A 22224-nucleotide genomic window follows, 5' to 3' on the forward strand; every position below is an offset into this window, starting at 1 on the left:
TTTATTCTGTGCTAAAACCACAGAATATTCTAATTATTGTAGCTTTATAATTTTTCACATCCTAGAGAATAAGTCTCCAATTTTGGTCTTCTTAAAGATCATCTTAGCCATTCTTGGTACTTTTGCATTTCTATATACATTTTAGAATAAGCTCTTCAAGCGTCACTATAAATAATACTGGCTGAGATTCTGAATAGGACTACATGAATCAATTTGAAGAGTACTGACATGTTCCCAATACTGAGTTTTTAATTCAGTTAAACTGGTATATCCTTCCAATTATTTAGGTTTTAAAAACTATTAATAATGGTTTATTTGGTGGGTGAATGGGTTGGTTAAGCAACTGCCTTCGGCTCCGGTCATGATCCTGGATCCCATGGATGGAGTCCCACATTGGGGGTCGGGGAGTGGGGGGGGGGGGTCCCTGCTCAGCAGGGAGTCTGCTTCTCCCTCTCACCTCTCCCCTTTCATGCTCTCTTTCTCTCTCTCAAATAAATAAACTAAAAAAAAAATTACAATAATGGTTTATTTTTTGTTTTCTCTCAGTGTTGAGGTTTTATACCTCTTTCATTAGGTATTTTTTATGGTCTTGTACAAATTATTTTTTAAAATTTTGTTCTCTAATTGTTAATCTACAGAAATACAATTAATGAGGAAATACAAATATTGACTTCACATCCAACAACACTGCTGAACTTATAATTTATACATAGAGTCTTTTGGATTTTCTACATACACAGTCATATTATCTAGGAATAATTAAAGTTTTATTTCCTACTACCAATCCTAACACCTTTCGTTTACTTTTCTTGCATTATTGCACTGGCTAGTATGTCCATACAAAGATTAGTTGAAGGTACTATAGCAAGCATCCCTGTCTTCTTATAAAGTGTTTAACATTTGCCATTAAGTATGATGTTACTGTAAACTCCATTTTATTCCTAATTTCCTAATCCTTTTTAAAATTTTTTTAAATTGATTTATATCAATTGGCTTTTTCCACTCATAGTTTTTCTATTATATTCTGTTAATGGGATGAATTGCATGTATTGATTTTCTAGTTAAATCCACTTTAGATTCCCTAGGATGTTAAAATTTAGTCAGATGTAATAATATCATTCTCACTTGCCACTGGATTTGATACTAATTTCTAATTACAATAGCTAAATTCAAGAGAAAAATTAATTTTTAATCCTATTCAGGTACTGACCTGATTAAAAGTCAATTGGGAAGTGTTCCCTCTTTTCCCATTCGGCAAAACTATGTGAGACTGGTGTTATTATTTGAGTGTTTGGTAAAATTCACCAACCACCTAACCACGTAGGTTTCTTTGTGAACAAGGTTAATTATAGATATAAAAGTCTAAAAGTTATAGAAACCTTTTAGGTTTCTGTTACAACTTGTGCCAGTCAGTTTGGTAAAATGTTCTATTTATGAATTTATCTAAATTTCTATATTTGTACCAAATTGTTCACAAATATCCTATAATCTAGCAAATATTTGTATGATCTATAGTGATATCCTATCATCCATTCTAAAAAAAAAATTGGTTATTCATGCATTCTCTGTTATACTTTATCATTCTTGTCAGGGGTTGCCAATTTTACTAGCCTTTTTAAGGCACAATTCTTGGCTTTGATTCTACTTTATGTTTACATTATCATGTATTTGTTTCTGCTCTTATTGTTCTTCTATATTCTTTTTGTAATCATTCCAGATGGGAATTTGCTGTTCATTTTCTAATAATTCCAGAAGGAGCCTTCATTTCTAGTAGTCATTTCAGATTATAAATGATTCTTGAGTAACAGTTTTAGCTAAACCCCATAAGCTTTTTTTTTTTTTAATCCTATAACTTTTATTGTGGTAAAATACACAAAACAAAAATTTGCTATTTTTAACTATTTTAAGTATACAGTTCAGTGGTGTTAATTACATTCACAATATTCTACAACCATCTATCACTCTTTCCAGAAATTTTCATCATTCTAAATAGAAATGCTATACTCATTTAAGTAAATAACTCCCCATTCTTCCCTTTCCCTAACCCCTGGTAATGTCTAACTACTTTTTTGTCTCCATAAATTTACCTGTACTGGTATTTCACATAAGTGGAATTATACAGTATTTATCCTCTTATGTCTGGCTTACTTCCTTACCATATTGCTTTTATGATTCAACCATATTATAGCAGGTATCAGAACTTCGTTCCTTTTCAAAACTGAATGATATTATCTATATCAAAGTTTATCTATTCAGCTATTGATGGACATTTGTATTGTTCCCACCTTTTGGCTATTATGAATAATGAATAATGCTGCATTAAACACTAGTGTAAAAATATCTGATTAAGTCTGTTTTCAGTCCTTGTAGATACCCACCAAGGCCTGGAATTACTAAATCATATGGTAATTGTATATTTAACTTTTTGAGAATCGCTGAACTGTTTTCCACAGTGCTTGCACCATTTTACATTCCTACCAGCAATGTCCAAGGGTTCCAATTTGTTCACTAACATTTATTTTCCATTATTTTTATTATAGCTATCCTAGCAATTTCCCTAATGACGAAGGATGTTGAGTGTTTTTCTCATATGCTTATTGTCCACTGTATCTTCTTTGAATAAATCTCTAAGTACTTCGCATATTTTTGAATTGCATTGTCTTTTGTTGTTAAATTGTAGGGATCCCTTACATATTCTGATACATATTATCAGAGATACAATATGCTTTTCTGGCCTGAGTTAGGAGTTATGTGAAATAGAGATAGGCATCTTGTGTCAATCCTTCAGGGAGCTCCAAAGTAGGTTAAACATACATATACAACAATTTTCTAATAAGATCTGCTCTGCTCTTTCCAGAACCAGGGATAGATACAATATGAGCTACTACTGCCTTCTAGACTGCCTCAGAGCTGGGAGGGGATGGAGCAAGGACAAGTAAAACAAATACCACAAACTTTGCTACCATTTCTTTTTCTTGATTCAGCATTCACTAGGTTGCTATTAACCTTTGATTGTTTTAATTGTACTGGCATCAGCAAGGAACGGGTTATGTATTTAATAAGGGAAGACTATGTCTTATCTTCTCTTTGAGCTAGTTTTTGCTGAACTTAAATACAAATTATACATGAGATACTTCTTTCCTTTCATAAAACAATGTGTTAACAATGTGATAAATGTACAGTTGCCAATTATGTAATTATAAATTGTGTAATTATAATTATACAATTAATCATAATTTTAAATAATTGACTAAAATTGTTAATCACATATGTAATTATTAATTGATTCATGCTTTAATTAAAAAAAGGACTTCTCGGGCACCTGGGTGGCTCACTGGGTTAATAAGCCTCTGCATTTGGCTCAGATCATGATTTCAGGGTCCTAGGATTGAGCCCTGTATCGGACTCTCTGCTGGGCAGGAAGCCTGCTTCCCCTTCTCTCTGCCTACTTGTGATCTCTGTCAAATAAATAATTTAAAAATCTTAAAAAAAAAAAAGACTTCTAAAAATAGAGAGTTAAAGCATTTCAAGTTAAAAGCAGTGAGAAAGTGTCTTAAATATTTTCTTGGATTTAAAAAAAATCATGTGTTCAAAAATCAAATAACAAAATAATCTTGTGACTTTCAAACTCAGTTATTTTCAAAAAAATTTCAATGACCTTTCAAAATTTACCCTGGGTTTTAATTCTTTCTTTTAATTTAAAGAGCTTAATCTTAATATAAATGACTTTTAATAACTTAGGATATATTTTGAGTACCACAGTAAACATTTCCTTGAATTTAGACCTGCCAATTAGCAGATGAAAACACTAATCAGAATAATGGTCCATTTCTGCATCAGTCAAAATTCTATCATGGCTAATGCACAAAGTGAAAAACTCTTAGAAGTTTTTTTTTTTTTTTTTTTAAAGATTTTATTTATTTATTTGACAGAGAGAGATCACAAGTAGACGGAGAGGCAGGCAGAGAGAAAGAGAGAGGGAAGCAGGCTTCCTGCTGAGCAGAGAGCCCGACGTGGGACTCGATCCCAGGACCCTGAGATCATGACCCGAGCCGAAGGCAGCGGCTTAACCCACTGAGCCACCCAGGTGCCCCGACTCTTAGAAGTTTTGACACTGCTTAGAAACAGCATACTCTATTTGAAAAAGTACTCAACTGAATGACTTTTGCCTTAAGTTTGAAGAAAATTTTCACAAAATACAGAATTCTAGATGGGCCACTACTTTCCTTTGCCCTTTAAATCTACGGTCTTCTCATTTTCACTGCTGGCTTTCAAATTCAGTCATACTTATGATTGCTGCTCCTTTGAAGGTAATCGTCTTTTGTGGGGCTGCTTTTGTGATTCTCATTATTGTTTCAAAAGTTTGAGTAGGGTGAGTATAGGTATATTTTCGTCATTTTTTGTGTTTTAACCTGTGGCTTTATTTCCTTTATCATATTTGGAAATTCTTAGCCAGTGTCTTTTCAAATACTGCTTCTGCATCATCCTTTTATTTCTACTCCTACAACTAAAATTATACATCCGTTAGAACTTTCCATCATAGACCTTACCTCTTTTAAGTTTTCTTTTCTATCTTTCTACCCTTTTGTCTCTCTGTGCTTTATTCTGGCTATTTTCCACTAACTAACATTATCTCTTCATCTGTATCTATTTAATAAAATCTAATTGAATTCTGTATTAGTGAAGTAAAACATACACTAAAGTGTATAAATCTTAAGCATAAAACCTGTAAAATGATGTTGGATACCTTGCAATATGCAATATGCTTACTGACCTCTCAGCCGTTTTTTTGGAATCAGCAGAACCTCCAGGGGAAGTGTAACTACAAATGCTAAGCTTACCATTCTGGTTTCCTTCCTCTCTCAGATCTTACTTTTATACTTTCTCCAGATATTCTGTTCTCAGAGAAAGCCTTTATTTGTAACACCTTGTCTAAAAATTGCTAGAGGTAGAAAATTCCTCTATTTAATTTCTAGACCAGTGAATTAGACAAATACATGATGAAATAGTTATTTCATCTCCAGACAACATAAACCCATGAGGAACAGCTAACAATGATTAGAGACTTAATGTCCGAAAAGACACTTTGCAACTAGAATAATATGAAGACATAAGTGGCAATTTTAAACCTTTAAATATTAGTAATCCCTTAAAGAATGTGATCAAAGTTATAGACCCAGGATAATACAATGGGTACATTTGTCAAACACATAAATATACTTTAGTGAAGCTCAAAATCCCTGAAGCTCACCCACAGGTCATATAATATCCTACAGAAGTCCAGCACAGTTAAGATAATACGTAACAATTATCAAAGTAAATTTCTAATACATTCAACTATATAACTATAGAATGAGCATTTATTTAGCCCTGAGTTTTAGTCAACAGTGTGGCATGCCTGCTTCTAAAAAGCAATTCCATTCTAAGCAATATTAAGAAATATATTCTAGAACAATGTGGTTAACAGTCCCACTACTAGAAAGCACTACCTTGCAACATTATACACAATTATGAGGGCAATATTTTAGAACAATAATTGTGTAAATTACATCTACAGAGAAAAACCAGGATGGTGAAGAAACTTGAAATCATATTATATATGGAACAAATGAAGGATATTTATCTTCTAGAAGAAAACATTTGGGGGATTCATAAATATGAAAGGATATCCTAAATAAGAACTAAATGTGATTTTCATCAGAGGGCAGAACTGAAATAAATGCATGAAAGTTACAGGGAAATCAGTTTTGAAACAATATGGGAAAAAAGATTATTCAAAGTGAGGCCTGAATTAAAAAAGAAGTTTCTATCCCAATTACTAGAGGTACTGAGCCATAGCCAACCAGCCACTTTCCAGAAATACTGTAGAAAATTTATGTCTGAGTAGAAAATTAAATTATGTATCCCCCCCTAAGGTTTCACTTAAGAGTAAGATTCATGTATCATTTTTTTAAAAGATTCTATTTATTTGAAAGAAAGAGAGAGCGTGAGCAGAGGCAAGTAGACTCCCCGTTGAGCTGGGAGTCCGATGTGGGGCTATATACCCCAGGACCCCGAGATCATAACCTGAGCCGAAGTCAGATGCTTAGATGACTGAGCCATTCAGGTGCCCCTCATGAGTCTATTTTTTAGGTAATTCAAAAAAAAGAAACAATTGCTATTTATTTTCACCTTAAATACTTCACTTCTTTGAATACGACTTTTTTTCCCAAATGAATATACATAGGATTTAAAACAATAAGTATTTCCAGACAAAATATTAACAAAGTGCAATGACATAAAGAAAAAATTTTTTTTCATTAGATCAAAGTTTAAAGGCAAAGACAAAATAAATGAAATTTACAAAAACCAAGATACCTGTTTTCTCTTACTTGTTGCCTCATCTTTTCATCCTTTAGACTTTGATGTTTTAGTTTCGCCAATTCCATAGCCAATTTTTCTTCTTGTTCGAGCTGGAGTTTCCTCAATCTTTTGTTTTCTTCTGCCTGAATTTTTTTTTTTAAAGTAACTTCAGTTATTTGTCCACCAGAATCAGATGTTTTTCATCAAAGCTCCAGAGCAACAAACATTTGTGTTTTATTTTAAAATACAAAACACTATTTCAGTAAGTGCTTTTCCAAACATTTTACCCTGGAAAATTTTAATCAATAGTAAGAAGAATATTAAAATATACGCTCAGCTAGCCATCACTCACTTTCAATAACTATCATAATTTTCTAATCTTCTTTCTCTACTCTTCTACTCCAATTTCATTTTTTCCTCTGTTCTTTTCTGCTAGACTTTTAAAACATAGGCTAGATAGGTCATTACCATGTAAACAATTCAGTGTTGATTTCTATCTGAAAAGAATTTAATTTTATGTAACCAACCATGCCTTTACCATGCCCAAACAGTAATTCCTTAGTAAGGTCTAATGCCTTGACCATTTTCAAGTTCTCCCAATTGTCTCAAAGATACTTTTTGTTTGCTTTTTCAAATAAAAATCCAAACAAGTGCCACATATTGCATCTAGCTATTATTTCTCTTATGTCTCTTTCATTCCGTAACCGTCGTCCCATATACATACTTCTTTCCTCAAACCACTGATTTGTTGTTGAAATTAGTATATGTAGCCATAGAATGTCCCAAAACATCCTAACTTTGACTGTTTCCCCAGGATACCATTCAACTTGCTTCTCTTTTGTATCTCCTGTAAAATGGTAGAAAGATCTAGAGGCTTAACTAAATTCTGTATTTAGGAAGAATAAACACATGAGAAGATGTTCAACATCATTAGCCATCCGGAAATGTGAATTAAAATGATAGATCACCACAAGCCTATTAGAATGGCTAAAATAAAAAATAGTGGCAAGGCGAATGTTGGTGAGAAACTGCATATTCCTGGGTGGGAATGTAAATTGGTAGTCCCACTCCGGAAAACAGTTCAGTAGTCTGTTATCAAGCTAACGTGCAATTACCATATGACTCGATAACTGCACTCAAGCATTTAGCCCAGAGAAATGAAAACTTATGTTTATTTAAGATCCTGTACCCAATGTCTACCGCAGATTCATTCAAAACAGCCAATACTGGAAAAAGACATACCTCAACACGTGACTAGGCAGATAACCTGTGGTACCTCCATACCACGGAAAGCACTCAGCAACAACAGGGAATCAAGTATTGACACTAGCAATAACCTGGATGAATTCCTAGGAATTAAGCTGAGTGAAAACAATCCAATCCCAAAAGGTTATAGATTGTCTGATCCCATTTATATAATGTTCTTGGAACATGTTCTTTATTTTAAAATTGAGCTTTAATTCCCATAGCATAAATTCACTTTTCACAATTCATAACTCAGTGGTTTTTTAGTATATTCACAGTGTTGCACAACAATCATCACTATCTAGTTTCAGGACTGTTTTGAACAGACTATTTTTTGGAGCAGTTTTGGGTTCACAGCAAAACTCAGCAGAATTAACAGAGTTCCCATATACCTGCTGCACACACACACACACACACAGCCCCGCCTCACTATCAATACCCCCCACCAAGTGGTACGTTTGTTATGATCAACTAACCTACATCGACCCAATCACCCAAAGTACATGGTTTACAGTAGGTTTAACTTGGCAGTATATTCTGTGGGTATGAGAAACATTTAAGGACACGTATCTACCATTAGAGTTCTCATACACAGTACTTTCACTGCCCTAAAAAATCCTCTGCCCTGCCTATTCATCCTTCCCTCCCCCAAATCCCTGACATCCTCTGATCTCTTTACAATCCCTACAATTTCACCTTTTCCAGGTTGGTATACAGTCGGAGTCATGCAGTCTGAAGGCTTTTCAGGTTGGCTTCACTTAGTAATACACATGTAAGGTTTCTCCATGTCTCTTTCATGGCTTGATGGTGCATTTCTTTTAGCACAGAATAATATTCGATAGTCCGGATTATTGATCCATTCGTATACTAAAGGACATCTTAGTAGTTTACAAGTTTGGACAATTATGAATAAAGCTGCTATGAACATCTATGTGCGGGATTTTGCATGTGTGTGTATAAGTTTTTAACATTACAGCATGGTTTCCTCACCCCCCAGAAAAACTCCATATCTGTTAGCCGTCACTCACCAGTCCACCTACCTCCTAGCCTCTGGCAACCACTAATCTACTTTCTGTCTCTATGGATTTGCTATTCTAGACATTTCATTTAAATGAAATCATACAATCTTTGACGTGTGGCTTCTTTCACTTAGTGTAACTTTTTCAAGGTTCAACCATGTTGCAGCATGTATCGGAACTTCATTCCCTTTTGTGTCGGTATGATACTCACTATATGGATAGAACACATGTGGTCTGTCCAGGAATCAGCTGATGGGCACTTGCGTCATGGTCAACAGCCAACTTCCAGCTATTGTGAATAGTATTGCTTTGAATATTCATGTACAAGCTCTTGTGTGAACATGTTTTCAGTAGTCTTGGCCGTATGTTTAGGAGCAAATCACTGGGTCACATAGCAATTGCATTTAACTTTTTGAGGAACTGCCCGACAACTTTCCACAACCACCACAGCATCTTCCACTTCCAACAGCAATGTACAAGGCTTCCAGATTCTCTACCTCTTCATCAACATTTAATGTCCTTTTTAAATTTTTATTTATTTGACAGAGAGCAATCACAAGTAGGCAGAGCGGCAGGCAGAGAGAGAGGGAAGCAGGCTCCCCGCAGAGCAGAGAGCCCGATGTGGGGCTCGATCCCAGGACCCTGAGATCATGACCTGAGCCGAAGGCAGAGGCTTTAACCCACTGAGACACCCAGGCGCCCCTCCTTTTTAAATTTTTAAAAATTATATAGCATGGGGCACCTGGGTGGCTCAGTGGATTAAACCTCTGCCTTTGGCTCAGGTCATGATCCCAGGGTCCTAGGATTGAGCCCCGCATCAGGCTCTCTGCTCAGCAGGGCACCTGCTTTCCCCCTCTCTCTGCCTGCCTCTCTGCCTACTTGTGATCTCTATCAAATAAATAAATAAAATCTTTTTTAAAAATCTTAAAAAAAAAAATAGAGAGCGCGAGCGCACATGCGCGCAATCTTCATGGTTATGAAGAGGCACCTAACTGATTTTGATTTGCATCTCCCTAATGACTAAGGATGTTGGCATCTTTTTTATGCTTATGGTCCATTTGTATGTCTTCTTTGGAGAAATGGCTATTGAAATAATTTACCCATTAAGGGATTTTTTTTGGTCTCTTATTGTTGAGTCGTACAGATAACATTCTTGAAATGACAATATTAATGGTTGCTGGAGTCGGGGATGAGGTAGGTGTATCCAAGAAAGAGATGATGATGTTTATGAAAGGACAAAATGAGGGATCCTTGTAATGGAACTCCCCCGGACCTTGATTGTGGTGTTGGATATACAAACATCACATGTGATACACTGTACAGAACTAAACACACACACACACACATGAGCACAACTAAAAGGGAAATCTGAACAAAGCGGGAGGACTGTGTCATTGCTGATGTCTTGCTTCTGATATTATACTATAGCTTTGCAAGGTGTGCCGTTAGGAAAATTAGGTACGGGGTATACTGGGACTCTCTGTATTATTATTGACAACTGCAGATGACTCCATAATTATCTAAATAATAATTTCAATTAACAAAAAGCAACTGCAAGTACGGGTGATAACACAAAGCAGCTGGAATTCTCATACATTACTTGAGGAAATGCAAAATAAAGCAACACCTTTGCAAAATGGTTTGGCAGTTTCTCACCAAATGAAGCAAACACCTACCATATGACCCAACCATCCTATTCCCAGATATCTGTCCAAGAGAAATAAAAATTTGCATTCATATTAAAGTTTGTAATAAAAGCTCATAGCAACTTCAGTCGCAGTTGCCATAAACTGGAAACAACATGGATTTTTTTCAACACGCAGATGGATAAACAACTGGTACATCACGATATTAGAATATGACCATACCACTCAGCACTAAAAGGAGTAATTCATGCAACAACGTGGAATCTTACATTTGGTTTGCTAAGTGAAAGAAGTGAGACCCAAAAGGTGACATATTGCATAATCCAATAATATGACACTATGGAAAAGATGAACCTACTGGGACAAAAAAGAAATCAGTGGTTTCCAGGGACTGGGGAAAGGGGTAAGTGAGTGGCTGACTACAAAGGAGCAGCATGCAGGGACTTTTGAGGTGACAGAATTGTTTGCATGACACTGTGATGGTAGAAACTGAAATCTATTCATTTGTCAAAATCCACAGTATATATCAAAGAGAATAATTTTATAACATGCAAATTTAAAAAGAAATCAATCATTATATTCATACCATGCACTACTACTCAGTAATAAAAAAGAATTAACTATTGATAAATAGTCATCCAACAACTTGGATGACTCTCCAAAGCATTATGCTGAGTGGAAGAAACCTTCTCTAAAGGTCACAGACATAATTCCACACATGTATGGATTCACACATGATTACATTTATGTAACAGTCTTGAAAGAACAAAATTATACAGATGGAAAACAAATCAGACATAGTGGGGGCTAAAGGAAGTATATGGCTACAGTGGGGCAGCATGAAATGAGGTCTTGGTGGTGATGGAATGGTTCTGTATCTTGAATGACATGGCAGTCACACAAATCTACACATGTGCTAAATAACAGAGGTATACACGCATATTGTACAACTGTCATTTTCTAAGGTTTGATATTATACTACAGTTATGCAAGATGTAGCCACTGGGGGAAGCTTCTGTGTAAGGGCACAGTGGACCTCTCATACTGTTGTTGCAATTTTCCAAGAATTTGTAATTATTTCAACACAAAAAAATTTAAAGAAATCAACTAGATGTGGGGGGAATAAGAGAACACAGACTATGTCAAAATAATTGTATTAAAAATCAGAGGGTCCAAAATGGCAGCATAGGAAGATCCTGAACTCATCTCTCATGGATGCACAAAATCTATAGCTACATATGGATTATTTCTGTAGGAAGGCTGACAATATTGCCTCCATCTTTGGCCCTCCATCTTTCATGGTTGCTCAAAGACCTCTCTTGGGGCTACGTGTTCTGGACCCTTAGAAATGAATATATATACCTTAGAAATGTCCAGAAAGGCTAAGAAGCTATTAGAGATAACATAGTCTTTCCCTTTTCTGATGAACAGGTGGGGCCACCTGATCTAATTAAAAATTAGCTGTCAATTAGATGCATACACGCCCTCTGAGGTGTGTGTGAACCCTTTGATCTTACAGTGCCCTTCTATGTGCCCTTTGCTCTTAAAAAAATTTATGGACCAAGGTGGATTTGGCAGAGAATAACTATGCAGTTGCTATGACTAGTCCTCCATCCAAATCCCCCTTCAGTAAGTTACCTCAAATCAAACTGCATAAACTGGATGGAGTGGCCTACTTCATTTTCAGTCTCAAAGTGCCTTCTCACTTTGGGGGACACTTTATGTCTCTCCTGCATCTTCTAACAATTTCTTTCTGAAAAGGATCTGAAAACTAAAGAACTGCTTCCCTACAAGAAAAGATAAAAGGACCACATGGAGAGGGGTAAAGGGACAGAGACATGGTCTTGGCAAAAAACAAAAACAAAAAACCCACCTCCTATAGGCAGGGAGACACAGTAGAGAGGGACCTCACCAGTCCAGCACTTCTGCTACAGGAGTGAGGGGTTGCTGCTCACATTAGGAACCCCAACATTGGGACGCCTGGGTGGCTCAGTTGGTTGGACGACTGCCTTCGGCTCAGGTCGTGATCCCGGGGTCCCGGGATCGAGTCCCACATCGGGCTCCCAGCTCCATGGGGAGTCTGCTTCTCCCTCTGACCTTCTCCTTGCTCATGCTCTCTCTCACTGTCTCTCTCTCAAATAAATAAATAAAAAATCTTAAAAAAAAAAAGGAACCCCAACATTTCAGAGCTGCACAAAAAATGTCTGGTTTAGAAAACAAAGAGGGCTGACATCCAAGGGACCCAAAGTACTATGGGAAACTGAGACTCTCCTTTTAAAGATCCACTTGCAGTCTCACTCATCCCAGAATCAAGCACAAAAACACCAATTTGAAAATCCTCTGGTGTTTATGTAAAGGAAATTCATTTGCTGGTCTGGGGGAATCTGCTCAAGAAGCAAGGGACAGTTGGTGCTCTAGCAGGGATGGAGGCAAGGCAGACAGACTCCTTCTGTGTGCTCTCTACCATTCCCCCCAGAGTAGGAGGGCACGGGCGCTGCACCGTCCCACCACCTCACTGAGGCTGCTGAGCGCAAGTGGTCTCAGCACTGTCCCAGGCTGGACAGTGGGGGCAGTCATAGCATCCCCTAACTCCCTGGCCGGGGCTGACAAGTAGGAGCAGTCGTGGCATTCTCCTACCACCAACCTGGGGCCAGTATAGGCACAGATACAGGGCGCTCTCCCGCAGTAATCACTGAAGCCTTCGAACACCTGCAGTTCAGGCATCTTCCCACTGCCTTGCTGAAGCTGGCGAGTGCCGCTTTTGGGGCAGAAGCATGTCAAGTACACCAGGGATGCCCCTTGTTCACCAGGCCACCAGGGCCGAGGGGCTGGAGTTTCTGAGCTCCAAGGACTGTAACAATCAGTAAGATAGTACTTGGCAGGCCAACACCCTCAGCGCACTGCACAGACCGCCGAATGAAAGACTCACCTAGTCTCCCTCTGAAAAAGGCTGGAGTTCCAGCCTAACAAACAGCCTTCAGGTTTCCCACACAAGCCAAAGCTATGAAGGCACTCCCCCAGGGATCATAAATGGGGAGACATTATGATCGCGCATCCCCCTGGCTCACTGCAGCTCAACAAGACCTCCCAGAAAGGAGCTTATATTCTCTTCTGGAGTCCTGAGTTTTGCAACTGTTGCCCAGGGCACACCTCCGTCTCTAAACCTGGAGGCCAGCAGGGTTTACAACTGTGGCCCCACAGGACTGTATATATTTGCATATATTAAAAGCTGCTGCCTGAGAGTCTGGCTTCCATTCAGCCTGAAATTAGGTGCTGAATAAGATTCCTCCCCCTTGGAAGACTGGCAGGTCTTGACACACCCTCAACAACAGAGAGATATCAAGAATAAATCAGGCTATTTGGACAATGACAAAGGTTCAAGAGACAACCAAGAACTAATCAATGGTGAATGAGAAGTTTCACCACCTACATAAGTCCACTTCTTCAAGACTGAAAGAAGTAGCTGTTTTGCCTAATACAGGGAAACAAACACAGCCAAACAATACACAGAAACAGGGAAATATGTTTCAAGTGAAAGAGTAAGATGAAACATCAGAAAAATACCTTAATGACACAGAGATAAGTAATTTACTGGATAAAAAATACAAAGTAATAGGCATAATGATGCTCAGTGAACTCAGGAGAAGAATGAACAGTGAGAACTTTAACAAAGAGATATAAAATACAAGAAAGTATAAAACAGAAATCAGAGCCAAAGGATATAATAACTGAACTGAAAAATACACTGGGGGATTCTACAGCAGACTGGATAAAACAGAAGAACAGCTCAGAGAGCTGGAAAACAAAGCACCGGAATTCACCCAGACAGAGCAGCAAAAAGAAAAAGGAATTCTAAAAAACTGAAGATAAATTAAGAGATCTATGAGACGACGTCAAGTGAAATAGTATTTGCATTACAGGGTTCCCAACAGAAATGAAAGAGGAAAGGGGGAGAAAACTTATTTGAAGAAATAATGGCTGAAAACTTACCTAACCTAGGGAAGGAGACAGACATCCTGGTCTGGAAAGCCCAGAGAGTTCCAAATAAAATGAACGCAAATAGATCCACACCAAGACATATTATAATTAAAATGTCAGAAGTTAAAAAGAAAACTTAAAAGCAATATAAGCCATCTGTTACATATTAAACAAAACCAAAACCCACAAGGCAGACTGCTCAACAAAAACTGTGCAGGCCAAGAAGGGAGTGACATGACATACTCAAAGTGCTGAAAGGAAAAAACTTCCAACCAAGAATACTCTACCCAGCAAGTTAACACTCAGAAGTGAAGGAGAGGGAGTTTTTCAGATAAGCAAATGCTAAAGGAGTTCAGCACCACTAAATGGTTTTTCAAGAAATGTTAAAGGGACCTTTAAAAGAAAAGAAACGGTATTAACAAGAAAACATATGAAAGTAAAAATCTCTCTGGAAAGGTAAAAATGTAGTGAAGGTGGTGGATAAATCAACTTATAAAGCTAGTATGAAAAGACAAAAATAGTAAAATAAACTAAAACTACAATAATTAAAGGATACATAAAATAAGGGGTAAAAAGTGACATCAAAACATAAAATGTGGGGCACCGGGACGCCCAGGTGGCTCAGTCACTTAAGTGTCTGCCTTCATCCCAGATCATGATCTCGGGGTCCTGGGATCAAGCCCCATGTCGGGGTCCCTGCTCGGTGGGGAGTCTCCTTCACCCTCTGCTTCTGACCTCCCTCCCCTGCTTGTGCTCTCATTCTGTCTCTCTCAAATAAATAAATAAAATTTAAAAAAAAAAAATGTGGGGCGCCTGGGTGGCTCAGTGGGTTAAAGCCTCTGCCTTCAGCTCGGGTCATGATCCCAGGGTCCTGGGATTGAGCCCCACATCGGGCTCTCTGCTCAGCGGGAAGCCTGCTTCCTCCTCTCTCTCTGCCTGCTGCTCTGCCTACTTGTGATCTCTCTCTCTGTCAAATAAAAAATTAAATCTTTAAAAAAAATTAAAAAAAAAACAAAATTTTGGGGGTGTGGTAAAAACAGAGTTTTGGATGAGTTCAAGTTTAATTTGGTATCAAGCTGAAATAGACTGTTCTAGTCATAGGATGTTACATATGTTATAAACATAGATTAGCCCATGGTAACCACAAAGCAAAAACTTACAGAAAATAAAAGAAAATGAGAAAGGAATCTAAACACAACACTAAAGAAAGACAACAAACCATAAGGGAAACAATATCCATGGGAAAGTAAGGAAAACTGAAATAGCTATACTCATATCAAACACAATAAGCTTTAAAACAAAGACTAATAAAAGACAAAGAAGGGCATTACATAATGATAAAGGGGTCAATGAAGCAAGAAGATGTAAAGTTCATAAGTATATATGTACCCAATATAGGACCACCAAAATATATAAAGAAAATATTAATACATTGAAAGGGGGGAAATTGACAGCAATACAGTAATGATAGGAAACTTTAACACCTTACTTACATCATCTGACAGAAATAAGAAAATCAGTAAGGAAACATCAGCCTTAAATAACACCTTAGACCAGGTGGACCTAATAGATATATACAGAACATTTCATCCAAAAGCAGCAGAACACACATTCTTCTCAAGTACACATGGAACACTTTCCAGGATAGATCACATGTTAGCCCACAAAAAAAAGTCTCAATAAATTCAAGATTGATATCATATCAAGCACCTTTTCCACCACAATGGTATAAACTAGAAATCAACACCAAGAAGAAAACTGGAAAACCAGAGGCAGACTACCACGTTGTGGAGAGGATCATGTGGCAGGCAATGTCAGCAATCTCTCAGAGATGTGGGCCTCAGTCTTACAACTACGAGAACATGAATTCTGCCAACTTAAATAAGCTTAGAAGATTTGGTGAGAATGCACTCTAGACAACACCTGGATTTCAGCCCTGTGAGGCAAAGCAGTCAATCCAATGACATACCATGTCTAGATTTCTGATCTACAGAAACTGTGGGGTAATAAACATTTTTAGCCACTAGATTTGTGGTAATTTGTTAAACAGCCACAGAAAACTAATACAATAAATGAACTGTAGTCTTTAAAATTGTCAAGGTCATGAAAGACCGAAAAAAGTAAAAAACTTTTACAGATTGGAGGAGACTAAGGAGACAAGGCAACTAAAGGCAGTTTGTATTCTTGGAACAAAAAACAGAAGTTAATGGGAAAAACTGAAGAGATCTGAATAAATCCTATAGTAAAACATATTGTACCAAGGCTAATTTCTTCATTTTGATAATTCTTCTATGATTATGTAAGATTTTAACATAAAGGGAAACCAGGTAAAGGGTATACAGGAATTCTCTATACAATTTTTTGCAACTCCATTATAAATCTAAATTTATCTAAGAAATTGTCTCTAAATATTATTTCCACTAGACAATAATAGAGCTCTTTGATATGACAACTGACTCTAGGTGTGAAGCAAGAAATTCACAAGATGAGCCTTGCATTAGCCAGAGAAAAATAAATAGGATAATTAGTCAGCTCAAGTGATCCCAAGATCTGAAGGGTGAGTCATGAAGCCTGAGACCCAGGAGAGTGGTTTAGCTCTGGTCTAAGCAGAAAAGCCTGAGAAATAAGAGAACCAATGGTGTAGTTCCTGTCTGAAGGCTGACAGGCTTGAAATTCAAAACAAGCTGATACTTCAGTTCAAGTATGAAGACAGGAAAAAAGCTGAAGTCCCGATTAGAAGGCAGTCAGGAAGGAGGAAGGAGCAGTTTCCTTTTATTCAGCCATTTTGTCCTATTCAGGCCTTCATCTGATCAGATGAGACCCACTCACATTAGAGAGAACAATCTGCTTTACTCACTGTGCCAATTTAAATGTTAATCTCATCCCAAAACACCCAGGATAATGTCTGACCAACTCTCTGGGCACCACATGGCCCAGTGAAAGTCAACACACAAAATTAACCATCACTAGCCCAGGCATTTTGTTCTGACAGAAAGGAAGGAAGCTATCACAGATTAAAGGAATCTTGTTAAAAGGTCACAAAACCAATAAAGGCATCCATTGGCCAAAAATGGGACAATTTGAGCATCAAAAATAATAATAAAGGTAATTAATTCAAGTATTAAAGACCCATGAATCCATAAAGATTTTTTACAAAAAGAAAATTCAAAAACTAAAGAAAACTTTTAAGAACAACATTGACAGACACAATGGAAGTGACCAGAGCACCAACTCTGAAAGTTAAGTATATGTCTCCCTTTCCAGTAATAACTATATTTCAGGTACCAAATAATCCTAGTTGTTGCGGGAAAGTTCTTTACACAGGAATTTCAGCTAATCAAATGTGAAAGGAATAACAAAATTAGAAAATCAGTGTTTTGCAACCCCTAATGAAAGGAAAGATTCATTGGTAAAACCACAGGTGAAAGGTTCATCAGGAATTTTACAGCAGAGGAACCAGAATGCCTCACCAGAGGTACTAGAATGTACATGTTTATCAACACTAGCATCACTACAAATGGACCAAGCAGACACATCATGTGCCTGCAGATGTGGTACAATATCAAGCATAGCATCACCTATGGAGTGATTGCCAGAAAGTTCTACCTAAATCTAATCATGCCTTTAGGATTAACTTCCATTTTGAAAAAAATGTAGACGTTAGGGAAACAAATTAAATGAACAAAGGAGAAAGCAAACAGGCAAATTCAGAATATGGGATATCAAAAAACAGCTGGCCTACTTTAACAAGTTAGAAACATGAAGTTAAAAAAAAATAAAAGGATGGGGGTGCCTGGGTGGCTCAGTCAGTTAAGCATCTGACTCTTCACTTCCGCTCAGGTCATGATCTCAGGGTTGTAAGATAGAGCCCCATATCAGTTCTGCACTAGGCATGGAGCCTGCTTAAGATTCTCTCTAACCTCTTCCCTCTGTCCCTCCCCCCAGCCTCTTTCTCCCACTCTTAAAAAAAGAAGAGGGCAGGACCGTTTTAGATTAAGAGGTACCTAGCAGACATAACAACCAAATATACTGTATGAACCTTATTTGGATCCTGATTAAAACAAACCAACTGTTAAAACAGATTTTGACACAATCATAAAACGTTGATTATGGAATGGCATTAAACAATACCTAGAATTTACTGTTAATTTTAGTAGTTGAGATGGTGGTATTATTCTACCACTATGTAAGAAAGTATCTTTATTTTGTAAGATGCATACTGAAGTATACATGAAAGAGGTGATATGATATCTGGGATTTTCTTTAAAATTAAAGAAAAAAGTAAGAGTAAAAAGTAAAAAGAGTAAAAAGAGTAAAAAGAGTAAAAAGTAGAGGAAAATATCTAATCCCTAGGATCTTATTGCTCAGAGTTGAAAAATCATGTCTAAGCCTTATGAATTTGGAACTCAGAGGAATGGATACCACTTTTAAAAAGTTGCTTTTGCTATTCCTCACAATATCCTACAAAATGTTGAATATACAGCAGGAACTTGAAAAATTCTGAAATATCAGAGAAACTTTCATTTAAGAGAACTCATTTCTAATTGGTTTCCCTTTTTTACCACCCTCATTCTTTAAAATATTTAGAAGTTTCCACGAAAAAATTATCTCCATATTTTAGGAATTATATAGATACTGTACTTGAATTCTTCAAGGCAGTATTTCAAAATCAAAAATAAGTAAATCATACCTAATACATACATGTTCACTTTCTACCACTGAATAATGTACATGTTTAATCTCAATAAATTCAAAAAAGGTACTCTTAAATTTTTGTCTTTCGAATTTTATGGAAAGTAGCCGAATTTTACTTATATGAACAAAACTGTGGAAGTCAGTAATTATGGATTTCATGTTTATGAAAAAAAATTAAACAACAACAAAAAAAAGTTGAGTCTTACTGTTACAGGCACTATTCCAAGTGCTTTGCATGTAGTGACTCATTAATTATTAAAACTCCTACAAAACGGATACGATTATAATTGCCATTTTATAGAGAAGGCAGAAAAGTAAAGTCACTTTACCCAGGGCTCCAGAGCATGCTTACATACAGCCGTACTAGGATTTAAAGTCATACAGTCTAACTCCAAAACCCAGCTCTTTACCACTACATTGGTCTGACTTACGATGAGTCATCTTGTACCTGATCTTATTATCTACTCAATTCCAGCATCAGCAGCTGGTTTTCATCATTTCCAACGAAAAAATGAAGAAAAAAAGTCAATGAATAGTAAAATGTACCTTTTGAATGGCCTCTTCCATATCCAACTCAAATTGTTCATCCTGTAATAATCTGAGGAATCTCTTGCGCTCCACGAGGTCATCACTTTCATTCTGTACCATTTGGTCCCTGATTTGATTGTGTATCTTTCTTACGGACTGGACATGTAGTTGTTTGCAGTAATTTGTATCTACTTGTTTCTGATGCCTTTCACTGAAGCTCAAAGTTCGCCTTCTAGAAGCCTATAATGGGGGAAAAAAGTACTCATACTTTGGTATTCCAATATCTAATTTTTAGAAGTATACCGCTGCAAGCCCCTGGTACAAAAATAGATAACAGAATAAACAAAGGGCCCTTGGCTTCCTTCCTAAATTCAGAGAAATGTAACACAATAAAAAAGTACATATGGCAGATAAACATAATTGATATATCAATAAATTACTTTTATTATTCCCCATCTTATAGATGAGACATGAAAAGTAAAAGCAACTTTACCCAAGTTTCCTCGGCTTAAATAAATAACAGTACTAGTATTCAAAGACACGCAGGTGAGCTCTATAGACCTAGCTCTTTACCACAACACACCGAATTCCTCTCCTCATTCCCCGCTACACACCGCCATCCCCCACTCCCCAGCCTCCTTTACCCCTTGGCCTGAAAGTATCATTCAGAAAGAAGCTGGTCAGGTTTTCCTAATACAGATTTAACAGGTCAACCTGCTGCTACCTAATTCATCTGCTCTCTCCTGGACTTTCTTCCCCACTTATTTGTTCAAGGTTCTTAATCTTTTCCCAAATTTCCAGAAATATGGCAAAAAAAAAAAAAAATGGGGGGGTGCCAAACAAAATTTTCATCAGGCAGATCTAATAGAGTCTGGGGAAAATTTGAAAAAGGCTGGAAGCCACCGGGAGCGTTGCTTAAACAATAGCACATGAGGCTTCTGAAAGCAAATTGAACAAGCTCTCCCACTTAATTCTCCGATTAGGCACTCCAAATCCTATTTTTAGATGCATCCGGCTCTAAACTACAATTAAATCAATAGATAAACAAATAGTTTCGAACCCCCGACAGGCTCACCATCTTGGCGGAGGAAAATCCCGCTCTGAGGATCCAGCCGCCACCACCGCTCGCTGCAAAAGCGATGGCTGGCTGAGAGCTCCGATGTTTACGAGGTTTCCTGGCAACTGCCGCCTCCCTAGAGAGCGCCCGGCCCACCTGCGCAGGGTGCGGTCTCCCATTGGGCGCAGAAAGAGCCAATCGACACTGAGCTTCTTGGGAGGCTGGCTGGGAGGCTACTTCTCCAGCTCGAAGAGACAGGCGGGAAGTTCGGATCCCGTATCGTGGCACAAGCGCTTTGCAGCACAAGCGGCTGAATTCTGTGATTTGGGTGGGGCTGGGAGTCAAGGGGAGGTCTGTGGAAACTGTTTACACAGAAATACGCAAACTCCTGTCTAGTACATCGTGCCAAAGTACTTTCTACTCAGAACATCCTGTGCCCTCAATGCCCATTCTGCCTGTGTTGAGGGCTGGCTTCATCTCTAGCAGGAGGAGGCACGGTCACCGTCCCTCTAGATAGGTAATTGTGAGACTTTTTGGGTAGCGTGTACTTGCAGCCGCCTTCACCTCAACCCCCGACAGATGTTGGTAAACTCTGGTAATAAAATGTATGGGTCACTGGGACACTGGGACGCTCTGCAGTGGAATACATAATCCAGGTGCCAGTGAGGCAGATAGATGGTGGCAGCAGTGATCAAGTTTATTTCATTGGCCGGTAAACGCTAAAGTCCATTTAAAATGGAAGCATTTAAGAATAGGAATGAGTCAGGGAAATTAGTAAAATAAATTCATTTTAGAGAGGACAGAGAAATCCCTTAAAAACAACAACACAGGGGCACCTGGGTGGCTCAGTGGATTAAAGCCTCTGCCTTCAGCTCAGGTCATGATCCCGAGGTGCTGGGATGGAGCCCCACATCAGCTCTCTGCTCAGTGGGGAGCCTGCTTCCCTTCCTCTCTCTGCCTGCCTCTCTGCCTACTTGTGATCTCTGCCAAATAAATAAAATCTTAAAAGCAACAACAACAACACAATTAAAGGTAGTGTGAGAACCTGACTTAGTTCGTGTTACCTGATTTGAAGTTCACCATGGGCAGCAATATGTCTGCTTCACCATCACTAGCCGTCAGGGAGATACAAATCAAAACCACATTGAGATACCACCTTACACCAGTTAGAATGGCCAAAATTAGCGAGACAGGAAACAACGTGTGTTGGAGAGGATGTGGAGAAAGGGGAACCCTCTTACACTGTTGGTGGGAATGCAAGTTGGTGCAGCCACTTTGGAGAACAGTGTGGAGATTCCTCAAGAAATTAAAAATAGAGCTTCCCTATGACCCTACAATTGCACTACTGGGTATTTACCCCGAAGATACAGATGTAGTGAAAAGAAGGGCCGTCTGTACCCCAGTGTTTATAGCAGCAATGACCACGGTCGCCAAACTGTGGAAAGAACCAAGATGCCCTTCAACGGACGAATGGATAAGGAAGATGTGGTCCATATACACTATGGAGTATTATGCCTCCATCAGAAAGGATGAATACCCAACTTTTGTAGCAACATGGATGGGACTGGAAGACATTATGCTGAGTGAAATAAGTCGAGCAGAGAAAGTCAATTATCATATGGTTTCACTTATTTGTGGAGCATAACAAATAACATGGAGGACATGGGGAGATGGAGAGGAGAATGGAGTTGAAGGAAATTGGAAGGGGAGGTGA

General features: G+C 37.9%; 1 protein-coding gene across 5 annotated transcripts in view; it reads right to left on the reverse strand.

The window, feature by feature from the left end:
* The window catches only part of MNS1 (meiosis specific nuclear structural 1), a 43374-nt gene extending 22632 nt beyond the window's left edge, over positions 1-20742 (reverse strand). For 3 of the 5 annotated variants that reach the window (XM_047738004.1, XM_047738005.1, XM_047738006.1), the window contains exons 1-3: positions 20529-20634; positions 19472-19693; positions 6358-6485 (exon numbers count right to left, since the gene is read on the reverse strand). In XM_047738004.1, coding sequence (XP_047593960.1) covers positions 6358-6485; positions 19472-19693; positions 20529-20531 — 353 coding nt within the window. In that variant the 5' untranslated portion in view covers positions 20532-20634. Of the gene's footprint in view, positions 1-6357; positions 6486-19471; positions 19694-20528 lie in introns of all 5 variants that reach the window. The other 2 variants (XM_047738008.1, XM_047738007.1) reach the window with 2 other exon arrangements.
* Between the last annotated feature and the right edge of the window lie 1482 nt (positions 20743-22224).

This window comes from Lutra lutra, chromosome 7 (genome assembly GCF_902655055.1).
Source record: "Lutra lutra chromosome 7, mLutLut1.2, whole genome shotgun sequence".
NCBI lineage: Eukaryota > Metazoa > Chordata > Mammalia > Carnivora > Mustelidae > Lutra > Lutra lutra.